General features: G+C 36.0%; 1 protein-coding gene across 1 annotated transcript; it reads right to left on the reverse strand.

Moving 5' to 3' along the window:
• Positions 1-1,520: 1,520 nt before the first annotated feature.
• Positions 1,521-10,272, reverse strand: LOC149380735 (putative linoleate 9S-lipoxygenase 5). Its single transcript, XM_089630008.1, has 6 exons — positions 9,994-10,272; positions 5,287-5,576; positions 3,837-4,413; positions 3,680-3,765; positions 2,628-3,304; positions 1,521-2,442 (listed from the first exon to the last, which is right to left on the reverse strand). The coding sequence occupies exons 1-6, from the start codon at positions 10,196-10,198 to the stop codon at positions 1,689-1,691; spliced, it is 2,589 nt and encodes an 862-aa protein (XP_089486134.1). The 5' UTR covers positions 10,199-10,272; the 3' UTR covers positions 1,521-1,688.
• Between the last annotated feature and the right edge of the window lie 3,626 nt (positions 10,273-13,898).

Below are 13,898 nucleotides of genomic sequence, written 5' to 3' on the forward strand. Positions count from 1 at the left end.
AAATATTCTCGCATTTTTGAACACCTATAAGTGTTCTTTTATCTCCCACGTGACGTTAAACAACACTAAAATGGTAAAATATTACAAAATATACATTAAAATATAAAACAATTGGATTCCAACGGAAATTGTTGGACTACATCAGAAATTGTCGGATTCTGTCAGATTTCATAAAGCTATCGGGTTCTATCAGATTATTACCTAATTTAACCTTAAATTTTATCAGAAAAATAGTTGCATTTCATCTTAAACTATTGGATTTCATCCGAAATAACGTAAACTTCCAGAAAATTTAACCTAAATCTACCTACTTATTTGATTTTCCTAAAAATATATCACTAAGTCCTTCAACAAAGCAGGCTCAATCGGAATCATACCCACTGCATATGGAACTTCAATTTTCAAGTCATACTAGAATCTGTCTATATCGATTCTCTTGTAGGCCTTATCCACTAACTCAATGTAAGTCATGTCTTTTGAAATTTTGATAGGAAATCTTCTCACATTTTTGAACACCCATTAGTGTTTTTTTATCCCCGCGTGCGTTAAACAACACTAAAATTGCAAAATATACCAAAATATACATTTAAACAAAAAAACAATTGGATTCCATCGGATTTTTTACACGTCATCGAAAATTGTCGGACTACATCGAAAATTGTCGGATTCTGTTAGAAATTAACGGATTTTGTCGGATTTTAGAAAGCTATCGGATTCTATCAGATTATTACCTAATTTAACCTCAAATTTCATCAGAAATACTAATTGCATTTCATCTTAAACTATCGGATTTCATCGAAAATAATGTAAAATTCTGGAAAGTTTAACCTAAATCTACCTATTTATTTGATTTTCCTCAAAATATATCACTAAATCTATAAAAGACGAATAAAGATGCAAAATTACATTTTTTTTTTCCTAATTCAATCAATTGGAGAAACGAAATGATGAGAAAAGGAGAGAATGAGATATTTGAGAAGAGAATGAATGGAATATGAGTTATATATACTGAAATGATATTTTTGTCTGAAATTAGGTCAAAAGGCTAGTTTCATATATTTTTGAATTAATGGGTCTAGTCTTGATATTTTGATAATGTTGGGGTCTACAAAATGGAATTACTTTGTTTTAGTGATAATATATTGATAATCTTTTCTGTAAAAAAGATGAACACATGGTAAACGATAATGGGCTGGCTAGTTCAATGATAAGCACCTTCACTCCTCAAGTGAGTAGACAAGTTCAAATCACGGGGAACATAAAATAAGGAAGATAAAGGAGAAAGAAACAAACACTTGTACAAAAATTAATAAAAAATTCTGTCTTGCAACATAGATGATCATCTGTGACTTAAGTTTTTATCAAGAAAATAATTTTTTTTTTTTTTAAATTTGTAAACAATCACTAGTTTTAAATTGTTGCACCAAACACTATTCTTGTAACACTAAGAAGCTATACAATTCAAATGTGATGGCCCTAAACTTTAATGAATAGAAAATCATCCATGTTTTTAACGCATCTTTAGTTCAGAAAAGGAAAGCATTTGACTTATTTTTATTATAGTCTCCAGAACCTTGCATTACATTATCAAGGACGAAGCTCAAAAGCCAATTTTTATTTTATGATGAACTTGCAAGCCAAGCCATCGTTTCATTAAAAGATCACATTTCACGTAGTGTTGAGCTGACTCAGATGGAGATGCTGTTCGGAATTCCCTTGGCCGTCATGCCTGGGTCGCTAGTTGGGCTGAGCAGATTGTAGGGGAACTTGACGGGGCCCACCCGGTTCTTGAGGCCTGGATCATTGTTCCTCTTGAGGATGTTGTCCTCGACCACGGCAAGCTTCTTTCCGAATTGCTCGAACGCCTGAATGGTGTCGGCCTCGGCGGTCCAGATGGCACTGTCCCTCTGGCCGAGGTAGACCTCGTCAGAGGCATGCTTGGAGAGGATCTCGATGAGGGAGATCCCGAGGAGGGTCTGGAGCTCGGCAGTGATGGTCTTCAGAAACGCAGTCTCGGGGTCGGACTCTAGCTCCGCGTACTCCGGCGTGCCCTTCTTTGGCATGAACCTCCGGCTCACGGTAGGACGACTTGCGACGAACCCAGAGTAAGGGTACTGTCCGAAGTTGATCGCGGCGTGAAGTGCCGAAGCGATCCATATGATTGTCGTCGCGGTGTCAATAAGCTCCTTGCGGGTCTGCATCTGTGGCCACCACGGCGCATCCTTCTTGTCTCCGTGGCCTACTTCTCGAACCTCCTTCCACCAAGCCTGGAGCTCGGTGTCCTTTTGGACCGCCTCGTCGGTCTTGTAGTAGACAGGGATGTACTCGTCGACCCATGATTTGATGGCCGACCAGATCTCGAGCCCGTCGACAGCATAAGGGTAGTCCTCTATCAGAAGGCGCACACCGTGTGGGGCGGTCGAGTCTTCCACTGCCATGCCCCTGCAAAAATAGTAACAATGAAATTCAATATGTTTATGGTTGGATTAAAATTTGATTACTCTAAATTGTAATCAAATGTCCAGAAATATGTTTGAAGTTTCTCTGGAAATGTTACAAAATAAGTAGTTTGATGACTATTAATTTGCACAAAAAATAATTAAATGTTAGATTTGTGTGAAGCGGACCTGTTGAGGAGGTCTTTGGGGAGTCCTTGGTCGGTAAAGACCCAATCCTTGTACACAACAGCGGATATCTCCATGGCGTATCTATCAAAGAACACATGTTGCTCGAGGATTCCTTTGGCATTGACCAGGGCTTGTCTTGCAAGCGCATTGATGTTCATTGTGTCTCTGAAGTGCGGGAACAACAACTTGTACACCGGGTGGACCGCGCTCAGCTGCCTGTTTGACGCTATCACAAATGGCTCCAGAGTCGCATGAGTGTTCAACCAATGACTTACCAGCTGATGGACCCCAGAATCGTTGACTGATGCGTAGGCTTTTGCCAGCTTCCATATTGTGGCCTCAGGGCCTTCCTGGGCCGGGGTGTAGACTTCACTCACAGCGCCGAGTTGAGCGCCGTCGGGGTTTGGGAGGCTGAGCTCGATGGCCACAGGCTTGAGAGTTCCGTCGCCTTTGAGGAACATGATGGTTCTGGTGGCATAGATCTTTGAGTTGGTTGAGTTGATCCTCGTCAGGTATGGCATTAGTTTGTCGTGGTGGTCCAGTATGAACAACTTGTTGCCGTTCAGCGCCTCGGACATGCTCATCCCTTCAAGCCCCTTCTCGATGTCACCCTCTGTGATCTTGCTGCTTTGGTCGCCGTACACGCTCTCATCTAGCTTGCTTCTCGGTGGGAATTCCTACACAATCACATTTTGAATCAAGGTTTAATAGAGACGCTGAAATTTCTCCTCTTATACCTGTTTAACCCATTTTTAGTAATTTCAGTGAAAATCAAAACTTTTGGAAAAGTCAAGATTCCAACGATTTTTTTTTTCTTTTAAAAAACAAATTTTAAAGAAATGACCGATAAATATTCGACAAATTTGGGCTAAATATCAAAAGAATGTTTTAATTTTTTCTAAAGTTACCATTGACATTCTCATCGGCTTATGGTATTTCTGTAAAAACAAAATATTTAACACTAACATTATGATGCTTGATTTAAATGACGGATAGATAACAAAATAAATTGATGGAATTTTTTTTACAGGGCAATAGAGGTGTATGAATACCGTAAGGAGTTTGATAATGACAGGGTTGACTCCAGCCAGCATTTCTCGTCCGAACTCTTCATCGGTATTCCACCCAGTCTTGTTCTCTACATGGCCATAATAAATATTTCATATATGAATGAATGAGAAGAACATAACCGTCCGTACATTAGTGTACCTTTGATGACGTGGGGCGTGGTGAATTTGAGGAAGTCTCCCCCATCGGTACGGAAGATTTCCTTGAGCATCTCGAATGGGACGTTCTTCCTGATGAGGTCCATCACCCCAGGGGGCAACTTGAAGCCTCCCTCGTACAGATTGTAGATCTCCTGCATGCTGTCCCAGTCCTCGGAGCCGTCTAGGAAGCCCTTTAGAGCCGGAATGATTGCATGGCTCAAAGAAATGATCCCGTGTGCCAGGAAGTCCGACATCTTCAAGTGCCCAAACCGCTCGTCACGCGGCACGTACACGCTCAGACTGTTCAGGGCGAACATCCGGCTCTCGCACGTGGGATCGACCTTGTTGGGGGCTCTTCCGGTGCGTCCCCTGCGAGGGTAAGGGAACTCACCCGACCCTCCGAGGGTCTTACGGACGTATTCTGAGCCTTTTTCGGGTTCGCCCAGGTCATTGTAGACGTCATAGTCGTAGATTCGGTCCCACTCTTTGCGCTCTCCAGTCCCGTCGCCTCGCAGTGTCACCAACTCTTGCTGCCTGTAGTGCATGAGCGGTACTGGGGTCTCGCTCGGAAGGTATGACTGCACCAACAAAAGCATTGTTTATGTGTAATATCTTCATTTTTAGTCTCTGTTAGGTTTTCGCACCAACCCCAGTTGTCAACTAGTGCCTAACTGTGTTTTTATCCATGGGAAAAAAATTAGAAATTCGGTCCTTCTAATTCATAATGACAGAGTTAACGTTTAGCTTATGAAAATTAACATATAGCTCCCTCCTTCTATATTTAGCTTGTGATCATATATACATGTATATATAGCGAATTTCCACTATTATTATTATATATATATTAGTGTTCTACGACATAAATTTTACTTTAATTGAGTTATTGTTTATATATATATATAATTATGCTAAAAATGTACTCTACAGAAACAAATTAGTAAAATAATAAGAACATTGGAAACAAGTGGAATGATCAATAATGTATTCAAGTCAATGTTCACCGCCTTTTTTATACCTAAAAAATGATCTTGTTTCTTTTGTTAACTTTAATTAAATGAATAGTTGCAATTCAGACCATCATTCTAAATAACTTTAGTACCCACACAAAATACAAAATTTAGTACCCACGGAAGAAGACTCACTTGTATTGTTAATAATAAGTAGACTCTACAACAGTTAAATTATCCGTTGTAGAATACCTCATTACGGCGAAAATTATGCGTCACCGCGGTGGAGAGTTTTAAAGTATTTGAAAATTTCACAATGTATTTATATCGTTGTAGAAGCTTTTACAACACTTAGATATCCGTTGTAGAAACTTGGATTCTACAACGGATATTTAAGCGTTGTAGAAGCTTCTACAGCGCTGGATTCTACAACGTTTGTCAAGCGTTGTAAAATTATTCTATAACTATTTTTAAGCATTGTAGCTGTGCGTAAAAATGAGTTACCTTGTTGAGGAAGAAAATACGGTCATAGCCGTATCTGAATGCGGGGTAGACCCATGAGTTGCAGTCGAAGTGCATTTTGCCTTGATCGGGAAAATCTTCGAGAGTGATGCTTTTGAGGAAGAACTCATTGGTGTGGTTGTTATTGACTATGATTGCCCCGGGAACCCCGACGGAATCTTCATAGTTGAAAGTCACTTTGAAAGCTGTCTCGCCGGCAGTCAACGTTGGGAGCGTGGTGAGCCAGCTCTCCAGGTATGCTTTCTTACCCACATTCCCTTTCAGCGCGTTTGCTGACCATACATACACACGCATTAACTAGTTAATTTTTTCTTTCGTGTATATATGGGTAGATAATAGATTGCATTTGTATGTAAAAAAGTTAAAAGCTGCAAAATAATTATTTATTCTTTCACGAAGATACAGGATTTTATAATGCAATATAGGTGATACGTAAGCTTATTTGTAATTAAATTATTTGGAATAATTATAGCGTAAAAATATGGAATCATTTTTTTTATATTCAAAATAACACATATATATCATGTATTTTAGTTAAATATCGAGTTTAACCTTTGGTTTTTAAAAATATCGAGTTCATACCCTCTGTCAAACTAAAATGACAAAATTATACTCTGAAATGGATAATAGTGTTATGAATCTCCCCATTGATATGTTAACTCTCATATAAGAAAAATCGAATCAAATCGAAACCAGTATCCTAACTTCAAAATTCCCAGTTTTGAAATAAAAAATAGCCTTAGTCAAAATTAAATTATAAAATTCATATATCCCAAGAGATGACTTCATTCCGCATTCGAATTGCAACTCTAAATCCTGGATTCTCTGTTCAAATCTGTAATTTTGATGACTATCAACTATCGATTTTTACTCTTTGCTTCTTTCTGTGTTTTCCACGATTCAAAGACTATTGTTTGTTTTGTTATTTTTTAATAAATCACATATATGGCACGAATGCATAAAGATAATTGGTGTTTACGTATAAATACTATTTCAATGTATAACTTCATCATTTTAATCAAAAAGATGGTATGAACTTGATATTTTTGAAAATCAAATGTTAAACTCGACATTTCACTAAAATACAAGACATATGCGTTTCATTTTCCTTTTCCTTTTTTTGTTTTTTTGTTTTATTTTGTTTTTTTTTTAACCATATATTCTGATTTTTCATTTACTGGAATTACTCATCTCCTCATTTGAGAAAACTGAGTGCTTCCCAACCCAACTGATTCAATCTCTCGTGTCTTGAATCATTCTTTTGAGCATTTTAATTTAAATATAAATAATGACAATATGGTAATTTACTGAGACAGTTGAGAGCACTGTGAAAAAGTGAGTACATTTGATACTATAACCAATCACCCGATTTAAATCAAGAATAAATTGTTTGTTTGTCTCTGAAGTGGAGTGGTTGAATTAACTTAAAATACTCAAAATGACTCAATTTTACAAAGCGACCACAACATTTCTGCTTAGGTATTAACAAAGTCATTTCAATCAAACAAAGTTTCAAACCAAAATATAATATTTCTGACGGAGCCGAATAGATCACAGTAATCTAATTAATTAGTATAAACAAAACGATTAAACTTATGCAGTGACAAATTATAAGATTGATTTTGACAATATAGATAGAGATAGTAGTCTCTGAGGCAGAGAACGAGTTGTTATTGAGACCGTTCACGGAGGGAGGATGTGCGAGGTGCAGTCTTTGTGATGTTTATCTTTGGAAAATATGTTCTATAAACTAGTTGGTCTACAATTCATTTTTGTAATCTTTAGAAAACTTGTTCTATTATTGCGAAAGGACCTGTTTCATTTTTAGGAAGAAAAAATAAAGAATAAAAGAAATACCCGAACAGACAAGCAAAACTTCCCTAAAAAAAATTAAAAAAATGATAAATTACATTGTTGCCCCCTCAACTATGACGTTGGCGAAATGGAGGTAAGGTGTAATATGGTCAAAACTGTTGTGACTCCATAAATGTGTTTTCAAGGAAAGAAAAAAATTGTTTAAGATTTCAGTGTCTTTACGGGAATTAGAAACCAAAGATTAGAGAAGGTTTAAGGATGTTAAAATAATTTTATTGCACTTGGTTTGATGGGTTTGTTTGACAGGTTTATTTTGTGGGTGGGGTGTATTAGAAATGGTTTTAACTTAAGATATGGATTAATTTCAGAAGAAGAAAACAGAGAGATATAAGTGATTCCAAGCAACAATGTAAGGCACTCCGATTCCAAGCACCAGACTCTGCCCGAAAAACATCACCGGTATGGAATCAATAGTTCCGTCAGAAAAGCCACAGATCGAGCATGAGTTGGGTTTATGTTTGTTTGTTTTTTTTTTTTTAGTTTACATAAAGTTATTATTAACATTGGTGTGTTTATTCCAATTGGGAATAACGACTTCAAAATGATTTTACACTTTTATCCCTAAATATTATCCCCATAAGCATTGACCGTTTAAAATCTGTTAAATACTTAACATAAGGGGTAAATTTGTTGCAATGTAGGATTTCATGGTCTGTCATGCACAATTTTAGAATTCAAGGGGTGAAACGTTACCAACATCATAGTTGAGGGGGCAACAATGTAATTTATCCAATAAAAAATTAGGTAAAACTTGATAAAGATGAGAGATGATAAAAACAAGAATAAATCAACTAAATATGATTGCTTCATACTTCATTAGTCCCATTCATACTAAATAATGAGGATATACAAGACACGTATGTACGATATTATATAGGGTCCATTAAGAAAATAACTAATTTAAACGTTTGACATTGTTAAATAGCCAACGTTTGATAAATATTAAGTAAATAGCCACTTTCAGACGCAATGATGTCTAAAATTGATATTGCTATATAAAAATTGATATTTCAACATTAAAATATGAGTCCTTCTCCTTCAAAGAAAAACTCTTAGAATACGAGATAAAAAAACTCTTAGAATACGAAATAAAAAATTTATACGAAACAGATAGCTGTCCTTCTCCTTTAAATACTCACGAAGACAAAATAAATTAAGATTTTATAAATTCTGTTTCAAAGATATATTTTGATAAGTGATATGTTCGAATAAACCTCGTTATAAATTCTGAATTTCATCTAACCAATACTGCCCTAATGAACATAGGTGCAGATCAAAAGTGTATTCAAGAAGGATTAATTCCAACCAAATATTATGAAAAGAACTAAAGAAAGATTGAATGCTGCGAATAATAGTAAACTACAAACAAACTATAAATTATCGAAAGTATGAATATATAATCAAGGATTTTGCTTTCACGCTAGTTTATCTCAGTAAAAACTCTTTCTTGCCTCATAATCTTAGGAACATCTTTTATTACAATAATTTACCCTTTCAAAGTAAATACATAAAGGTATTAAGAACTTCTATATCAGGAAAATAAATTTTTTTTCAAATTTATTTTTCCTATTCAACAAAAATAAGTTGATCTACTAAAACAGGAAGTTAATAATTTAAGATAGAACAACAACTTTTAAATCCTAATATTATTAAAAATATATATATAAGAAATAAAAAAATATGTTTATTTTCAATGTTTGTTCAACTATTCCTAATGTCTTTTGGACTCGCAAAAAGCATATTGTTATTCTCCCTTATGAAGAAAGTTTTTGTGAAAAAGACAATCCTACTAAATCTCGAGCTATTCACATGAATGAAGAAATATAAAAAATGAGTATTAAAGAAATAAATGATTTAAAAACGGAAGAACTTCTTACAGATTTAAAGTCTCCATGGACCTGTTCAGCTTTTTATGTTATGAATGCTGCCGAATTAGAAAGCGGAGTTTCAAGATTGGTAATAAAATATAAACCTCTCAATAAAGTTCTAAAGGGGATTAGATATCCAATACCTAATAAGCGAGATCTTATAAAAAAAAAGTCATGGCGCTAAAATATTCTCCAAATTTGAAAAGAAATCTGAATTCTGGCAAACCGAAATAAAAGAAAAAAAATATATATAAAATTGCATTCAATACTCCTTTTGGACATTGCGAATGTTTCAGAGGCTCTAAAATTTTTCATTATGCAAAGACAAGTGTATTAACTATATCGTCTTTTTGAGTTAGAACATTTATCCCATTTTCTTATTTTGTAATTATTTTTTTTAGCTGTAACTATCTTACTTTATCTTCCGGTGAAACATAATAATTCCACCATCCTTTAAGTTGGCCTGTAAAGCCTGATATTAATACGTATATATATAACGCAATTATAAAACAAAAGAAAATACAGATCTAATAATTAGACGACAAAGCATAACAAACTAATACTATACTACTAGAGAATAAAAGTAATTTTTTTGTTTCATAATTGATTTGTATAATTCCAACTTTCATACGAAGAGAAATTAATTATTAAGTTATCTTCTTGTCCTTAATTATTATATTAATTCATCCAGTTAAACTAAGCGATGAAATAGCGGTGCTCAGGTCGACGTCGTATCTTGATCATCTTGAACAGTGTACGGTGTGTGCGTGGTATATTTAGTATATACTAAACATATATAGCTTCGATTGATATATAGCTTTATTAAGAATATATACACGAATATGATAAAATTAGTACTAACTAACAGCCAAGTCGAGCTTAATAAAAGAAAATGACATGTATAATACGTATACCATTGTAATAAAGAGAAAAGTAATAATATTACCAGAGTGAGCATGAACAGCACTGACAAGTTGGAAAGACACTCCTTGGCCGAGAAACTCGCTGATACTGTCAAACGCTGAGGCAGCGTAGTTGTTGAAGTCGAGCACAGAGCTCTTCATCAGAATCACCGTCCCTTTGATCTTCTTCCCGGTATTTTGACCCGTGATCGTGCCCACAACATTACCAATACCACCTATGATATTCATCTTGTATGGGAAAGGAAAAACACGGAATAAATGTGGGAACAAGTTTGAGAGACAAGAGAGAGGGCTGTGTGTTTTGATGTGAACAATTAGATGGTGTGACGACCATATTTATAAGGACACAAATAGTAGGCTCTCAATTATTCGTCCTTTTTTAATTCAAACACCTCAATGATTTCCATTTCCTGCACATGATGTATGACCCTATATTTTAGTAATTGTAGTTTTCTTTTTCTGGAACAATAAACAAAGATTATGCGATCATGAGTCATGGCCACGATTCAAATATTATATATGTGGTAAACGATAAAAACGTTTATAATATAGAAAAAATTTCACCCTTTTTGTTCTAATTATTTGACACTACAACAAATAGGACATTTACCGACGATTTTTTTCGTCGCTAATGACCCCATAATCGTCGCTAAATCTCTTTAGCGACGATTTTAGCGACGATTTTATCGTCGCTAAATGCCCGTGCCTAAATATATTTAGCGACGAATTAATCGTCGCTAAATATTTACCGACGATATTAGCGACGATTTTTTCGTCCCTAAATGTTTAAACTAGGAGTTTTTTTTAATTATTTAGCGACGACTTAATCGTCGCTAATTCCCGCGGGTGAATTTCGCGCGCGAATTAGCGACGATTAAGTCGTCGCTAATACGTTAATTTTTTAATAATTAGCGACGGCTTTGTCGTCGCTAATTATTAATTTTTTTTTCAATTTTTTAAATTATTCATTTTTTATGATCGTTAGTTATTATTTTTTTTTCGTGTATGAAATTCTAAAATGAAAAATCAAATAAAAATCAAATTATATTATCGAAATGAACTTATATATAAAATACTTGAAATTGAATCGTGGTTGTTAATTAAATTCTCGAACGTTATTAAAAAACTCATGAGTTAATCGAGCTTTAATTTGGATAACTCTTTCTTGAAAACTTCAAAAATCCGGCTTCGTCACCTTTGACTCGTCCGGTTCCCGCTCGTCCGCCCAAATCTGTCATCAAACCGTGAAAATCCGACATCGAGTTAATTTCTTAAATCCAAACTCTTATCAATATCCAAAATTCCAAATCCGACATCTCGACTCAAAAACCCGAGCCCAACCAAGTCAACAACCAAACACGAATCCAAACTAACTTGTCACAAAATTCGTAACCTTGTCATTAAATCCACATTTTAAATTCAAACCAAAAACCCGTAACGTACAATCTCATCTCAAATCACAAATCATAACTTTCAACTCCAAACTTCAAAAATTCCCGAGGCTCAGACTTTCATCATCACAAAACAGTCTCAATGCCACAAATATCACAATATGGCTCATGGCCAAAAATCACAGGGTCAAATAAAAATTTCAAGACCAAAACAACTCACGGCCATAACCATTTCCAAACCAAATTACATAACATTCCAAAAATCCTCATAGCCTCCTAATTCAACCAGAAATTCCTTCACAAATATGAGCATCAACTTAACCATAACAAATCACAATCAACCCCTTAGAACACACGGCAGAAGAACAAGACACACGGCCAAATGAATCTCACGGCGAAAGAAAAACACAATCCAACTCAAGAAATTTCATAAACCCAAGAGATCATCATCATAGCCTCAAACAAAATCAATACATCACAAACCCAAAATCTCAACTCACACCACACAGCTGAGCAAACAAACACACGGCCAAAACACGTTCCACACATAAAACCCGTCCAAACCACAATCAAAACAAGAATTCAGTCCAAAATCAACACTCCCATAAGTAATCAACACTAAACCGAGCACAAATCACATCACAAAGCATCAACCACGTTCAGATGTAAAACCCCCAAATCAATTTCATCAAAACCCTAATTTTCGGATCTTTCACTTTAGCCCAAGAAATCCATACCTCACTTGAAGAGTCGGACCATTTGGACCGTCTTCACCCTTTTTTTCCCTCGCCGGAGGTGCTCGCCGGAGCTCCTAGGACGCGCGGCGACCTTCTCCTCTCGGCTGGTGGTGTGCACGCGGCTCGAAGATGGGCGGCTGGCCGAGCTCAAGCACGGAGAAGAAGAGATGAGGAGAGGGTGGTGCTGTGGGGGGTTTAGCTGCCGAGAGAGAGAGCTCGGTTGATGATGGCCGATTGAATTTTTTTTTAGGGTTTGGGAGCTTACGAGGGAACTGATACGCGACCTGGTATTTAAAGACATTTACCGACGATTAAATCGTCGCTAAATATTTAAAATTCGTCGCTAAATCATTTCGTTGTAATTAAATGTGAGGGATTTTTCCCTCTTTAAAATTCGTCAAAATTCAAAAACATTTAGCAACGATTAAATCGTCGCTAAATGTTCAAAATTCGTCGCTAAATCATTTCGTTGTAATTAAATGTGAGGGATTTTTCCCTCTTTAAAATTCGTCAAAATTCAAAAACATTTAGCGACGATTTTATCGTCGCTAATTGTATAGCGACAACAAAAAAAACATTTAGCGACGATATTATCGTCGCTAATTATTTTCCCGGGAACTTAGCGACGACAAAAAAGAATTAGCGACGATAAATTCGTCGCTAATTATCTTTGCCGCCAAACTTTAATATTTTTGGCACCAAAAAATTAGCGACGATAAAATCGTCGCTAAAAGGGTGATTAGCGACGATTAAGTCGTCGCTAATAGTTTGGTCGCTAAATGTGATATTTCTTGTAGTGTGATTAGTTCTACTATCTACAATTAATATCTAATTTTAATTAGCAATGGTTGGGAAAATTGTGGGGAGGCTGGTGTTAACGCTCGGTTGCTTGGGTGAAAATGTGAGCACTACTAGAAATATGACATTTAGCTACGGAAGTATTAGCGACGAATTTATCGTCGCTAATTATTTGGTGCCAAAACTTCTAAAGTTTGGCGGCAAAGATAATTAGCGACGATATTTTCGTCGCTAATTATTTCTAATCGTCGCTAAGTTCGCGGGAAAACAATTAACGACGATATTATCGTCGCTAATAGTTTGGAATTAATATCGAATTAATTTCGAATTTTAACGAAATTTAAAGAGGGAAAAATCCCCCCAAAATAAGTTAAATGAAATGATTTAGCGACGATTTTATCGTCGCTAAATGTGTAAAAAACTATTAGCGACGATTAAATCGTCGCTAAATGCCTGGTTACGAACTGAAAATTTAAGTTCATTTAGCTACGAATTTTAAACATTTAGCGACGATTTAATCGTCGGTAAATGTTTTTAAATACCAGGTCGCGTATCAGTTTTCCCCATTTTCTTCCCCGACCTAAAAATCTTCATTTCTCCAATCTCTCCCAAAAACCCGATTCTCCTCCGACGAACCTCCGTCGTCTGCCGTCGTCCGCCGTCCCCGAAGCTCCGGTATGTCGCTCTCTCCTCTTGTCTCTCTCTCCTCACATCTCTCTCTCCTCACGTCTTTCTCTCTCCTCAGATTTGTCTCTCCGAAGCTCGGCGCCGTCCACCGCCGTCCTCCGCCGTTTCGCCGCCGACGCCGAAGTCCATCTCGTCCGCCTCTTCCTCCACCTGCACGTCTCCTCCTCGATCCGCCACCGCCGGTAAGTTTTTTTTATATATATATATAAGTTATATTTTATATAATTACATAATTTAGTATATAGATATAAGTATTTATATAGTTAGTTATAATTATATAGGATATAAGTATTTACATGATTAGTTATATATATA

The sequence above is a fragment of the Urtica dioica genome, chromosome 11 (assembly GCF_054948205.1).
Source record: "Urtica dioica subsp. dioica isolate 48M chromosome 11, U.dioica_male_clone48M_v1_H2, whole genome shotgun sequence".
In the NCBI taxonomy this organism is placed as follows: Eukaryota; Viridiplantae; Streptophyta; class Magnoliopsida; order Rosales; family Urticaceae; genus Urtica; species Urtica dioica.